We start from the raw sequence: 13,104 nt of genomic DNA, 5'->3' as shown, positions 1-13,104 counted from the left end.
GCAGCTCCGCGACCAGGCCGCCCGTCCACACGTAGGACTACAACACCCAGAAGGCACTGCGGTCTTACGCCATAGGTTCGCGACTCGGCAGCCGCGCTGGGGCATGCGCAGAGAGACCGCGGGACTCTGGTGGCTGCCCCGGCGGGTCCTCAAACTTTGATGGTGTTAGCTTTCAGTTTTCCTGCTCGTTTAGGGAAAGCGACAGGCAGCTTCAAGGAAAGGAGACTAGATTCCGGCTCCGGAAACACGGGTTTGGAGACAGCCCTTCGGCCCGCGGAATCCGCAGCCTGAAACCGCGGAGACTGCCCTAGACGCGGACGAACCTCCGAGAGGTAGTGAGACCACCCTTCCGGAGGTGGGAAACAAGGGCCTGGCCTCCGCAAGCCCCTCTGAAGGTAAGAGCGCCTCGCGCCAGTACATCCTGTAGGAAGGGATGGACAGCCCTCCGCGAGGAGACCTTGGCTTAGCTGGACCCCCCTTACACACGAGAATCACTCCTGGACCGGATACTTCCGCCGCCGACTTGAGGCCCTGATGCGGGTTTGGTTTTCTCTTTTCTTTCTCTTTCGGTTCTCGGCAGAAGATGACTCAAGACCAGCCTTTGCTTGCGGTGCAGGAGGCTCTGAAGCGGTGCTTCCCGGTGGTGGAGGAGCAGCAGGGCCTGTGGCAGAGCGCGCTCGGGGACTGCCGGCCCCTCCTGCTGTCCCTCAGCAACCTGGCAGAGCAGCTGCAGGCGGCCGGGAACCTGCGGTTTGAGGACGTGCCACCACTTCGGGCCTTCCCAGACTTACAGGAGCGGCTGAGGCGCAAGCAGCTGTTGGCCGGCGACACTGTCTTGGACAAGCTACAGGAGAGGCTGTAAGAGTTCAATGGCGCTCCTTCTTGGCAGAAAGATGGACAACCCGCGTGTTTCATAAATAGCTCGTATCTGTCAGAAGAGGGTTTCCCCCCTTACTCGAGAGCATGGTATTTGGAGGTGTCTCAACCTTCCCTCCTCTGTTCAACCTTGCCCTCCTTCCAACCTTCCGTCCCATTCGTTGTAATGGGATCTCTTTTCAGTCAGTCATTTTATGTCATTTCCATGGTAACGCGTGGCAGCGGTGGGCTTAGTAGAAGTTACAAGAGCAGAAGAGAAAAGCAATGGAGAAAGCTTATTAGCCTTCTATAAAGGCCTCTATAGCTTTCTTTTGTAAAAAGCAGTGAAGAATTGTACTTTAAATTTAATAGGGGCAAGAGCCAAAGGTTTTACACTAATATCATCTCATAAAATCTTTCCAGCTTCTCTGATTTCGCCTCCCTTAATCCCATTTTGCTGGTGAGGAAACTGAGGCTGATCAGATTGCTTGTGGTCGCACAACTAGTAAATGTAAAGCTGGGATTCTAACTCAAGTTCACCTGACACCAAGGTCAGACCGCTTAGCCGCCACTCCGTTCTGCTGTACGTTGATGTCTGTTTTCCAGGCATAGGACATCTCTGTACTCTTAGTGGGCCAAACGGGAGACCCTCTACGAGTCATACGTATTGAGGATAGACAAGAGGCAGAGCACATAGGCCTTTCCTTGACTAGAACAAGAGCAGGTTCTAGTATATACAATCTGTGCCATAGACTATTAGGAAGTGGTCAAAGCTGAGGACCTTCTTTGTATTCATTTGTACAATATCCATTCATGAAGCCTCTATGGGATGCCAAGTGCAAGGTGCTCTGAATACAGCAATGAACCAGACTTAGTTTCTTAGTTGATTAGAAGAGATAGACCATTAGTCCGTTAAATTATGTTGTGGTATATTCTGAGGTAGTGAACTTTTATTTCAGTTCTTGACATATTTTGTGTGTGAGTATTGGGCAGTTATTTTAAGTCCACTTTTTAATTATGAGTCAAGGCCACACATTTTTGAAAGCCCCGGTTCTAGATTAGGGAATTCTTTGCGCTTTGGGAAGTTATAGCCCTCTTTTAGGTGGCTGGCTCCCTTAGAGTCTCCAATGGAATGATAAAAATATTTACCACGAGGTGGGCACTTGCCTAAGCACCTTAGGTGCATTATTGCATTTAATCTTTGCAAGAACCCATTCCACTCCTGCATTCATTGAATAAGTGTTTGTCATTTTGTGTGCCAGTGTTCTAGGTATTTAGGGTATGAGCAAAACAGACCTTTTTTTTCTTTAACATTTATTTATTATTGAGAAACAGACAGAGCATGAGTGAGGGAGGGGCAGAGAGAGAGGGAGACACAGGATCTGAAGCAGGCTCCAGACTCTGAGCTGTCAGCACAGAGCCCGACACGGGGCTCGAACCCACGAACTGTGAGATCATGACCTGAGCTGAAATCAGATACTCAACTGACTGAGCCGCCCAGGCGCCCCAAAACAGACCATTTTTATACATGACTGAGAATAAGTACTTTCCTAAGATCCGCAGTAGTCTGTGTCCATCCAGAGCAGTTTTTCCCATNAGAGAGAGAGGAAGACACAGAATCTGAAACAGGCTCCAGGCTCTGAGCTGTCAGCACAGAGCCCGATGCGGGGCTCGAACCCATGAACCATGAGATCTGACCTGAGCCGAAGTCGGACGCTTAACCAACTGAGCCACCCAGGTGCCCCTATCTGGGGACATTATTGATCATCACAGCTGGGGAGTGGGGATGGACATGGCCTGCTCCTGTCATCTTGCGGGTATAGGCCAAGGGTACTGCTGAACGTCCTAAAATACACAGACCAACCCCCCACCACAAAGAACCATCCAGGCAGAAATGTGAGTGTGCTGAGGTTGAGGAACCCTGCCTTAGGCCTTCCTCATCATATTGCTTAATATGAGACCTTTTCCCCCCAGAACCGCCCTGCTCAAGGTGCGTGACACTGTCAGCAGCCATGTGGAGCGAGTGCTTCAGGTCTATGAGCAGCGTGCAGATGCGGTTGGCATTGGCGGCGTCCTCCAGGCCTCCGCCGTGAGCCCTTCTGTGGCCGACATGTTGGAATGGCTGCAGGACATTGAGAGACATTATCGAAATTCGTATCCTTTGCACGTGTTTGAGGCAGCGTCTGGAGCCGCTACAGGAAGCCTTTAATTTCGCGCTTCATGAGATTATACAACTATGTAATATGGCTCAGTTCTCTGTGGTCTCTGAACTTAGAGAAAAATAAAGCAGGGGAAGTGGGGGGTGAGCGTGGTGTCATGACTTGACGTAGGGTGGGCAGGAGAGGGCTCCTTGGGATAGTGACATGTGAAAAAATACCTAAAGAGGGCGAAGGAGAGAACCATGTGGTATTTGGGGGAAGCGTGTCCCAGGTAGAAGAAAACAGCATGTGCAAAGGCCCTGAGGGGAGAGCGTGCCTGACATGTTCAGGAAATAGCGCGGAAGCCAGTAGGGTGAGAGCAGATGAGGGCGGGGAGCCTAACAGGAGACACGGTCAGAGAGGCTGGCTGGGCCTCACAGGGCCTGGGAGGTCTTTGAAAGGATTTCGGCTTTCACTCTGAGTGAGGTGGAAAGCTATTAGAAGGTTTTGAGAAGAAGAGTAACATAATCAGCCTGTGTTTTTCAGGCTGTATCGCCCTGGCTCAGTTTGGAGGAAAGACATGGGGCGGTGTGGACCCAGGGGAGCTAGGGCCAGTCCTTTGGAGGTCTGGCCCCTTTCTCTCAATTTTTTTGCTTATTTTTGGGAGAGAGACAGAGAAAGAGTGTGAGCAGGGAAGGGGCAGAAAGAGAGGGAGACACAGAATCCGAAGCAAGCTCCAGGCTCTGAGCTGTCAGCACAGAGCCCAGCACAGGGCTTGAATTCAGGAACTGTGAGATCATGACCTGAGCCGAAGTCAGCCGCTTGACTGACTGAGCCAGCCAGGCGCCCCTCATAATTCTTGCCCGAATCGTGCATCTACCCTCTGGCTTCAGTTTCTGCCTTCATTTGAGTAACTCCCCAACCCACCCTTTAGTCTCGTTTTAGCCTTGATGTTCAGTTTCCTGCAGCTGCCTCCAGCCGGGGGGCTCCTGGGCACACAGGTCCAGCCATTGCACTCAGTCCCTTTTCCCTCTAGCTGTCGGATCAGCCCTGTGTGACCATTGTGTGGAGGCTCCAGCAGCCCCTCTCCCTCTCGCTTTCCTTTTCCCTTGCATTGGTGGCCGCTGCGGCCGTGGAGGCAGGGGAGAGCCTGCGCAGGGGAGCAGCGGCCGCAGCCAGTGTTCCTGAGCGCTGACTCTGTGCCAGGTGCTCTTCTCACGGCGTCCACACGGCTGCTTTCAGGTGCTTTGGATCTGTTCCCTTGTTGCTCTTCGGTGCTCTTTGTGTTCCGGCTCAACCTGCCTTCTCAGCCACCAGTCTGACTGCTGGGATGTTCCATGCAGCCAGATTGGAGGATTTGCTAGGTCCCGAAACCGGTCCACGCTTCCCCACTTCTGTGCCTTATGCTTCTCCCGCCAGCTGGAATCTTCTTGCGGCTCTCCAGACGGGAGGGACTCATCCTCTGAACCACCACGGACTTTCCTCTTTTGTGTCCCTGAGGGCCTCCCTGTCTAGTATCTGTTTTTTTGCCCACTGTGGCGAGATCCTAGGTGGTCTGAGTGCTGTGTCATCCGTCTGGCCCCATAGCACTGTGAGGGGGGACGTGCTCAGTAACGTGTGTGGCATAGGTGAGCGCGACCCCCTGGTGTGTGGAGAGGTGGCCGCCTTCTTACTTGTCCGGCGTCTCATAGCTCTTCCCAGGGTGTTGTCCCCTTCAGCACATTTCATCTTCTTTTTAAGCAGCCCTTAACTTCCAGGAAGTTACCTGAAGAGAAAGTACCTCTTGTCCTCCATCCAGTGGGGAGACTTGGCAAGCATCCAAGCTTTGCCCAGGGCCTGGGACCGGATTTCAGAAGACGAACACCAAAACCTTGTACGAGGTAGCTGGTTTTCGTTTATTCCTTCACATCTGCTTTCTTTCTCTGTGTCTCACTCCTTTGGAAGCATCACAGAGATGCCCTTGCAGTGTCTCTGTGTTTTTTATAGATCTGATGTTTTCCGTTCCCTGGAGAGGTGATATGCCACGGTTTTTCTCTCTTCCTATTCCAGATACCCTACTGAATGTTTCCTTCTTCCTAGAAGAGTAAGGAAGCGGTGTGTTCATCAGCAAACTAGTGGGACACAGTTGAAGAGCGACACTGGTGCATTGTGGTGTTTCTGAAGAATTGGCAGCATTGTAACCTGACACGCTTGAAAGTTTAGCGCCTAGGGCCTGAGGACTGGCCCTCAGGAGGACTGTGTTTCTAATGTCGCGGCCTCCCCCTGCTACGTCACGGCTGAGGGTACGTGGGCCACCGCTTGCCCTTTCCTAGGCTCGGGGGTGGATGGAAGCAGAGAGAACGCAGGAAAGGTGGTGCAGGAGAACGCCGGGGTCAGGAGCCACAACCGCAGACGTGGGAGGGAAGGAAAGGACAGGGGAGAGAGTGGCATCGGCCTCAGCATCATCCACAGCTCTGAGCGTGGTTGACACCCGGCCCTGTTATGTGTATTTGAATCAGTACCTGATTCCCTGACGGAAGATGATTCTTCTTGATGATTTAAAGAAAGAAGGGTGATATTGATGCAAGACAGTACAGATCTTCCTCGACTTATAACGGGGTTACATCTTGTTAATGTCATCACGTAAGTTGAAAGCATCATGAGTCGAAAATGTATTTAACACACCTAACCTACCAAACGTCACAGCTGAGCATAACCTGCCTTAAATGTACCCTGAACACTTACATTAGCCTACAGTTGGGCAAAGTCATCTAATGCCAAGCCTACTTTACCATAAAGTATTGAATATCTCGTGTAACTGATTGCAAAACAGAAGGGTTGTATGGGCACAGAGCAGCTGAATCAGTTGTTTACCCTTGTGATCTTGGGGCTCACTGCCGCTGCTGCCCGGCGTCACAAGAGAGGATTGCACCGCGTGTTGGCAGCCCAGGAAAAGATCCAAGTTCAAAATCTGAAGTACGGTTTCCAGTGGACACGTATTACTTTTGCACCATCGTAAAGTTTGAGAAAGCCGGAGTCAGAGCAGTCTGTGTGTCATTGTTCCCCAGCTGCTGTAGCTCCTCATCGTCATCGTCGTCATTCAGTTCCCAGAGTCCGCCGCCAGGGGGAGGTGGCGCAGCACGAATTCATCTCCGTGCTTTGTCTGATGGTGCTCCTCTGTTCCCCCACTGTCTGTCTGAGAATTCAGTAACTGGGCATATTAAGATGGCTAAAATGACGGGGTTTTGTGTTTTGGGTTTTTTTGACCAAAGCTGGCACCCGCTTCACCACATCCCTCTGACCTTGGGGTAGCTGCATGGTGGGAGAAGAGGGCCCAGAATCAGGCCATCAGCGTTAGTTTCTGAAGCTCAGTGCCTTCCCCTGTCAAATGGTTGGGTACTTCCAGACCTGTCAGCTTCCTAGGCTGTGGAAAAATCTGGATCACTGGCTGTAAAGAGGCTTAATAAAGGGTATAGATATTTTTAAAATGAAGAGGACTTTTTTTTATTATTACAAAAGTGATCTATATGCTTTTTAAAAAAAATCAGGAAAATTGTGGGAAAAAAGTTTAGAAAAGTATGAAACACAAGCTTCATCAGAGATATTTTGATATATGCTCTTTCAGTGTCCGTATTCTCAAATTAAAAATAAAATGTGGCATCATTGACATATGTTGTTACTTCAATAAAGTTTTATTTTTAATTATTTTTTTAGATAAACTTTTTCTTTTAATTTTTAATGTTTATTTTTGAGAGAGAGACAGGGCATGAGCTGGGGAGGGGCAGAGAGAGAGGGAGACACAGAATCTGAAGCAAGCTCCAGGCTCCAGCCTGTCAGCACAGATCCTGACACTGGGCTCAGACTCATGGAGAGTGTGATCATGACCTGAGCTGAAAAGTCAGATGCTCAACTGACTGAGCCACCCAGGTGTCCCTAGATAAACTTGAAAAAAAACATCGTTTAGCCATCTTTTCATTTTTATATCTGTAATAGTAGCTCAACACAATTACCACATAGATCATTATACACTTCCTATACTATTCTATGAATGTATTGTATCTTTTATTTTTCCAAATCTTGATGTATTTCTACCTATAAAAATTATACATTCTCATTGTAGAAAATCGAAGTATTACAGAAAGTGAAAATGCACACTGTCTACTGTTTTTAACAATGTGGTAGATGTTCTTCCAGGAATTTAAAAAATCCATCACATATGTTAATAACCATCAATCAAACTTAAAAGATGTTTGGGTGTCAGGTCTTATGATGTGCTAGCCCTGGAGGCAGATGAAAGAGATCTCCAGAGGGTTTATGGTTCAACCAGGGAAAGATTTAAGCCAGTGTTTCTCAGGCTTTCATGTGTATAGAAGCCACTGGGCTCTTGTTAAAATTTAGATTCTGATTTCATAGGTCTGGGGGGGCCAGCGCCCTAGATTCTATGGGAGTGGTGGGGTGTTACTTCTGAAACTAGCTGTTGAGAGAAGACCAGCTTCTATCTCGGGTCCGTTGCTCGCTCTCGGATCCCTCACGCTGGGAGACGTCAGCTGAGGTGCTCCAGGTGGGCCCTGTGAGGAGGTCGTGTGAGATGCCAGTGCCTGCCAACGATCACGTGCCTGAGCTTAGAAGCAGACGACACCCCTGCCCCCCTCCCCCCGAGGACTGGAGCCTTCAGTTGAGACCACAGCTTCAGCTAACAGCTCCACTACAACTTCATGAGGACGTAAGACAAAGGAAACCAGCGGAGCTGTGGCCGGATTCCTGACCCATGGAAACATCATAAATGTTCGTTTTAAATCATTAAGTCTTGGGGTAATGTGTCCCGTAACAATAGATAACTAGTACGACAAGAAGTGGGTTTTTGGGTTTTCACCCAAATTTTGTACAACAGTAGCCTACTATATACTCAGCTTTGCACCTTCCCCCCCTTACTGTATCTTCAAGATCATTCTATGTGAATACATAAAGAGCTTCCTTAATTTGTTCTAGAACAGTTGTGTATTTTTCTGCTGTTTGGACATACCATAGTTTCTTTAAGCAGCCCCTTGCTGAGGGACATTTAGGTTGTTTTCAAAGCCTTAGTGTCTTGCGGGCTCCTGCCACCTTCCTGTACTCCCGTCCCTGTTTATTATGCCTGTTTTCCCTGGGATTTTTCAACCAGCTAATCCCACCCCACTGACTCACCCCCAATAAAGAACAATGTTGGTATCTTTACTGGACTCCTACTTAACTTCTAAACAAAGGAGACTCATCACAGCAGGAGCACTTCCAGTGACCCCTCTTTAAGCATCATAGCATAGGGGTTGAGATACTAGATGGGAGCTCTTTTCTGTTTCCTTCAGTTGGGGAAATAGACTCCTGAGGATCAGAACCCCTTCCTTGTCGATAAGACCGTCTGTTGGGATGAAATGCAGAATTTAGGATTCTTTCCGTCGGTTAAGCAGCCGACTTTGGCTCAGGTCATGATCTCGCAGTTCATGAGTTCAAACTGTGTCAGGCCCTGTGCGGACACTCGGAGCCTGGAGCTTGCTTCAGATTCTGTGTCTCCCTCGCTCTCTGCAGCTCCCCAGCTCGCACTCTCTCTATCAAAAATGAATAAATGTCAAAAAATTTTCTTTAAAAAAAGGAGACTTGGGGTGCTTAGGTGCCTCTGTCGGTTAAGCATCCAACTTCAGCTCAGGTTGTGATCTCACAGTTGGTGGGTTTGAGCCCCATGTCGGGCCAAGTGCTGCCAGATTGGAGCCTAGAGCCCGCTTCAGATTCTGTGTCTCCCTCTCTCTCTACCCCTTTCCCGCTCATACTCTGTCTCTCTCAAAAATTTAAAAAAAAAAAAATCTTATTCAAGAAAGACTCAGTTGGTTAAGCATCTGACTCTTGTTTTTGGCTCAGGCCATAGTCACAGTTTGTGCGATGGAGTCCGGTGGTAGGCTTTGCGCTGACAACACAGCCTGCTTGGGATTCTCTCTCTCCCTCTCAAAATAAGTAAATAAACATTTAAAAAACAGAAAGGGAAAGAAAAAAGCAAAGACGATCTTAATCCTAAGACAAAGCAGCAGCGCTCGAGAGAGCTGGATAGTGTAGCCACAAAGATTGCGCCTCTCTGGGGAAGAACCTAACCTTGATCACCTGGTAATCGCACCTCTTCTTCCCTTCTGGTGGCTTCGTAGCAGCTATGCAGACCTCCATCCCTATGGGCACCTCAGTGCTTTTCGCCCAACCCCTTTGCCTGCTTGGAGAGGGCTAGGAGTAACTTCTGCATCGGGCACCTTACGGTCTGCCAGATCCATATTCGTTCCTTCAGAGGCCTCCCTGCGTGCCCCGCACAGAACCAACTGCCGAGGATGCAAAGATAAATAAGAGAAGTACGTGGTCCGACAAGCCAGGCAGATACGTAAGCCCCACGTTAGAACTGTTGTCACAAAGAACGTGTGGAGAGTGCCGTGGATGGAGAGCGACTGCTTCTTTCGGCGGGGTGTAAGAGTAGATCCCCAGCCACCCACTCTCAGCGAGAATCTTCCCTCCCTCCGGTCTCTAATGGGGAAGGTAACGGGGGAGGGGTGAGCATGGCCGCTCGGCGTCATGTGAGCAGAGAGCAAGCCCTCTGATGCAGCGGGGCGCAGGAGTCCTTCGCTTGCACAGAGAGCCCAGACTAATAAATCCGGCACTCAATTGCAATCCCCACAGCGTGTTTATAGGCAGCAGCTGACTTTTATCAGCTAGTTTGTTCTTTCATATAAGCAGGGTTTTATGAGGGTCTCCTGAGCTGGCTCGTAAGTGGTGAAAGTCTGCAAAACCCAACCATAAATTCCCAGCACCTGCCAAGCAGAGGATGCTATTTTCCAGGCACATTTTGTCCAGCTGGTGGCCCTGTCCCCTTGCCCGGTTTGCATTTTTGCACTTGTTTCTTTAAACTTGGATTTGTTTTTCAGCTCTCTGCGGCCTCTTTAAAGGCAACTGAAAAAAGGGGTAGGGAAAAGGGAACTAGAAAGTTACGTCTGTGCTAAAAATTACCCCTGGCTTATGTTGCTCTGAAAGCTGGTCCCGATCCCACCGCTGAAACAGACATCAGGCTTCCTGGCCACATGAACCCCGGGGCGGGGGACCGGAGGACAGTGCCCGCCAAGCCTGTTATTCATATTTTGACTCTTTTTCTGGGCCATCATCCTTTGTACTCCCCATCCTTGGTTGTTAGTTCCGTAAATGAAAGGAATAGCTCCAGACACCTTTCTCCCAGATGGGCTCCGAGCGTGGCATCTTTTCCCAGCACTTCAACTCCCCCAAGACCAAGGTGCAAGTTGAATGCCCTCCCTCCTCCAAATAAGGCAAGACCTGATCCCTCTGAGGATGCTGGTTGGCCGAGGTGGACCGGCTACTCGGGAGAGCCGCACGTGCCTCAGCCCAGCGTGCTGTCCGTCTAGGAAATGTTGACGGTGGCCCCAGACCTGTTCACCTATGTGTTTGCAGCTTCTCTCTGTTTTGGTCAGGAGGCCATTTGGGCTGGAAGAAGACCCCTGTGGCTGCCTCTCCTGTGGCCCCATCCTTTTTTTTTTTTTTTAAATTTTTTTTTTTTATGTTTTATTTATTTCTAGGAGAGAGAGAGACAGCGTGAGCAGGGGAGGGTCAGAGAGAGAGGGAGTCACAGACTGAAAGAGGCTCCAGGCTCTGAGCTGGCAGTCAGCACAGAGCCCGATGCGGGGCTCGAACCCAGGAACCGCGAGATCATGACCTAAGCGCAAGTCGGACGCTTAACCGACTAAGCCACCCAGGCGCCCCCTGTGGCCCCATCCTTGGCTTGCTTTCCCTAGAGCCCACTTCAGGGCAGCTTCATAGGCATGTGACCTGGGCGTCTAAGGGTCGCCCAGCTTGGCCTAATGCTCCGCTGCCACCCGCTTGACATTCTTAATAGTTTTTGGATGAGAAGCGGGGACTTTCATGCTGCACTGGGCCCTGCCAAGCATGTCACCAATCCTGCCCTGCTTCCTTCTGGTCCTGCTACAAGTTGCCCCCCCAGGCCTGTGGACAGACCCTCCCACCTTCAAGTCCGAGCCTGTGTGGAGCAGATTACTTCTCTGTCGGTGAGGCGTCTGGCCTTGCTTCACTCCCAAAGCCTCCTCTTACCCAACCTTCTGGTTACAGGCGATCCTCATGATGCGATGAAGCCTTTTTTTTTTCCTTCACTAGGAGAGAGAGAGAGAGCGCGTGCGCTCGTGAGCAGGGGAGGGTCAGAGAGAGAGGGAGACACAGACTCTGAAATAGGCTCCAGGCTCTGAGCTGGCAGTCAGCACAGAGCCCGACGCGGGGCTCGAACCCACGAACCTCGAGATCATGACCTAAGCGAAAGTCAGACGCTTAACCGACTAAGCCACCCAGGCGCCCCTGACCAAGCCTTTAAAGGCCCTGAAGAGATGCTTCCCAGTCCCCTCCAGCTGTTCCTGGTCATCTTTTGGAAATTATTTCTGGCTAACGCACTCCAGCAGGGGGAAGCGGGGGTCTCGGAGCTGGGCCCGAGGGATCGGGGAGGGTAGGAGCGGACCCCACCTCGACAAGGAGCCACAGACCAGGCCGGGCAGAGCACCTCCCTTCCCCAGCCCTGCCTGGCGTGGGTTTCCAGATCCACCCGGCATTACCACACCAGCGGAAATGGCGGTTGCTGTCCCAGCCAAGCCCTAGGACTGTGGTGACAACCCCGAATGGGCCCAGCCACCACATCAAGGACTCAGCTCCACCCTCCTCTCTGCACCCCCTCCCACCTCAGGCTTCCCTGCCTCTCTCCTTCCCCAGAACCCAGGGCGTAACCTCTGCTTGGGGCCAGGGTCGGTCACAGGCCTCTGCAGCTGCTACCGCTGTGTGGGGGAGAAGGTTCTGGACAGGGGGAGGGGACATCTGCCACTCCTGAGGGACCTGAGCAGGTGACTTGACCTCTCTGGACGCCACTGTCTTCATCAAAAGACCAAAAACAGAGTGGGGTGGACAGAAGTTTCAACTTCATAGGGCCACTGGGAAAAAGTAAATGGGTTGATACATGAGGAAGAACTTTCAATTGTATACGAGTACAAGTACTTTTCCTCAGAGAAGTGCCGGGCTGGGATGGAAAGAAGGATTGGGGAACCAATAAGAATAATACTACAATTACTATTTATTGAGCAATCTCTCCGCTTCATGCTTATATTGAGAGCTTTACATCCATTAAAACAACCCTGTGGGGTAGGCACTCTTTCCCCAAGGAGCCGGATTTAGGAGGGTCATGTGACTTCTCCAAGGTCACACAGCCGATCAGCGATTTTCAACCCTGAAGAGCTCCAGCATTCCAATCTACATGGTCATTTGAGACAGACCCTAGTCAGGTCATCTAAGCCTCTCTATGCCTCAGTTTCCTCTGCTGTGCATTATCACCCTCTGACAACCACCGGGATGAAAGAAGCCCAGGTGTGGAGCACAGCCAGCACGATGCTGGGTACATCGTCCCTCCCTGGCAGCTCTCGCCCCAAGAGCTGCTCCGGGCAGCTGACTCCAGCCCTGAGCAGAAGTTCCCATAGGAGAGTAAGGTGTGCCATTTCCTGGCTGCACTTGGCTCCACTTCAAAGGCAAGGGCGGTGGAGGTTGAGGCTTCCCTCAGCCCCGGGCAATCTGGGGACCTGCCTCCCTTCTGTGTCCATCCGCTGAAATCACCATTGCTCTCCGTGAGCTACCAAAGCACCAGAACTCCACACCACCGCGTGGGGGAAAGTGCGCTGGTGCAGGGAGCCCTGCGGGTGCACGTGATCATAACCAGTACCACCGATGCACGCTGGGGACCCATCGCTTTGGTCCAAGGCCTGGGGCCTGAGGGAACTCCTCCCCCATGGAGGACTCTAACCTAATAGCTCCTCCAACTCTCCAGCCCTAGGTCTGGCCGGGGCCAGCAGGATACTGCCAGGCACAGAGCTGCCATCATTTATACTCTGTGTGTCACTCTGACCGTGTGACGAAGAACAGTCTCTCCATCGGCGATGATTTAAGAATTGAGACCAGTGGGTCTTATTCCTGGCCACACATCGGAGCCACCTGGGGAACTTTCAGAAGCACCAATGCCCACATCCATCCCGAGATCCTGATTTACCTGGCGGGGATGCAGGCATGTTAAAAGCATAGC

General features: G+C 50.9%; 1 protein-coding gene across 3 annotated transcripts; it reads left to right on the top strand.

Annotated features, from left to right (window-relative positions):
* The first annotated feature begins 124 nt into the window (after positions 1-124).
* AIRIM (AFG2 interacting ribosome maturation factor) lies at positions 125-7,963 on the top strand. 3 transcript variants are annotated; one of them, XM_077753138.1, is made up of 5 exons: positions 125-395; positions 584-858; positions 2,830-3,009; positions 4,751-4,873; positions 5,043-7,963. In XM_077753138.1, the coding sequence occupies exons 2-5, from the start codon at positions 584-586 to the stop codon at positions 5,152-5,154; spliced, it is 690 nt and encodes a 229-aa protein (XP_077609264.1). In that variant the 5' UTR covers positions 125-395; the 3' UTR covers positions 5,155-7,963. The 3 variants fall into 3 exon arrangements, with proteins under 3 accessions (XP_077609264.1, XP_077609262.1, XP_077609265.1); XM_077753136.1 differs by having other exon boundaries at positions 581-858; XM_077753139.1 differs by having other exon boundaries at positions 581-858; positions 4,755-4,873; positions 5,043-5,169.
* Positions 7,964-13,104: the final 5,141 nt, after the last annotated feature.

The sequence above is a fragment of the Crocuta crocuta genome, unplaced genomic scaffold (assembly GCF_008692635.1).
Source record: "Crocuta crocuta isolate KB4526 unplaced genomic scaffold, BGI_CrCroc_1.0 scaffold303, whole genome shotgun sequence".
NCBI lineage: Eukaryota > Metazoa > Chordata > Mammalia > Carnivora > Hyaenidae > Crocuta > Crocuta crocuta.
Note: the sequence above shows the minus strand (reverse complement) of the source record. Positions and strands in the feature narration are given on the sequence as shown.

Excerpts from the sequence above, each read along its gene's own strand:
- AIRIM (XM_077753138.1), top strand. The coding sequence starts at position 584 with ATGACTCAAGACCAGCCTTTGCTTGCGGTGCAGGAGGCTCTGAAGCGG. Across the intron at positions 3,010-4,750 it reads GAGAGACATTATCGAAATTC|GAAGTTACCTGAAGAGAAAG; the intron begins GTATCCTTTGCA and ends CTTAACTTCCAG. Across the intron at positions 4,874-5,042 it reads ACACCAAAACCTTGTACGAG|ATACCCTACTGAATGTTTCC; the intron begins GTAGCTGGTTTT and ends TTCCTATTCCAG.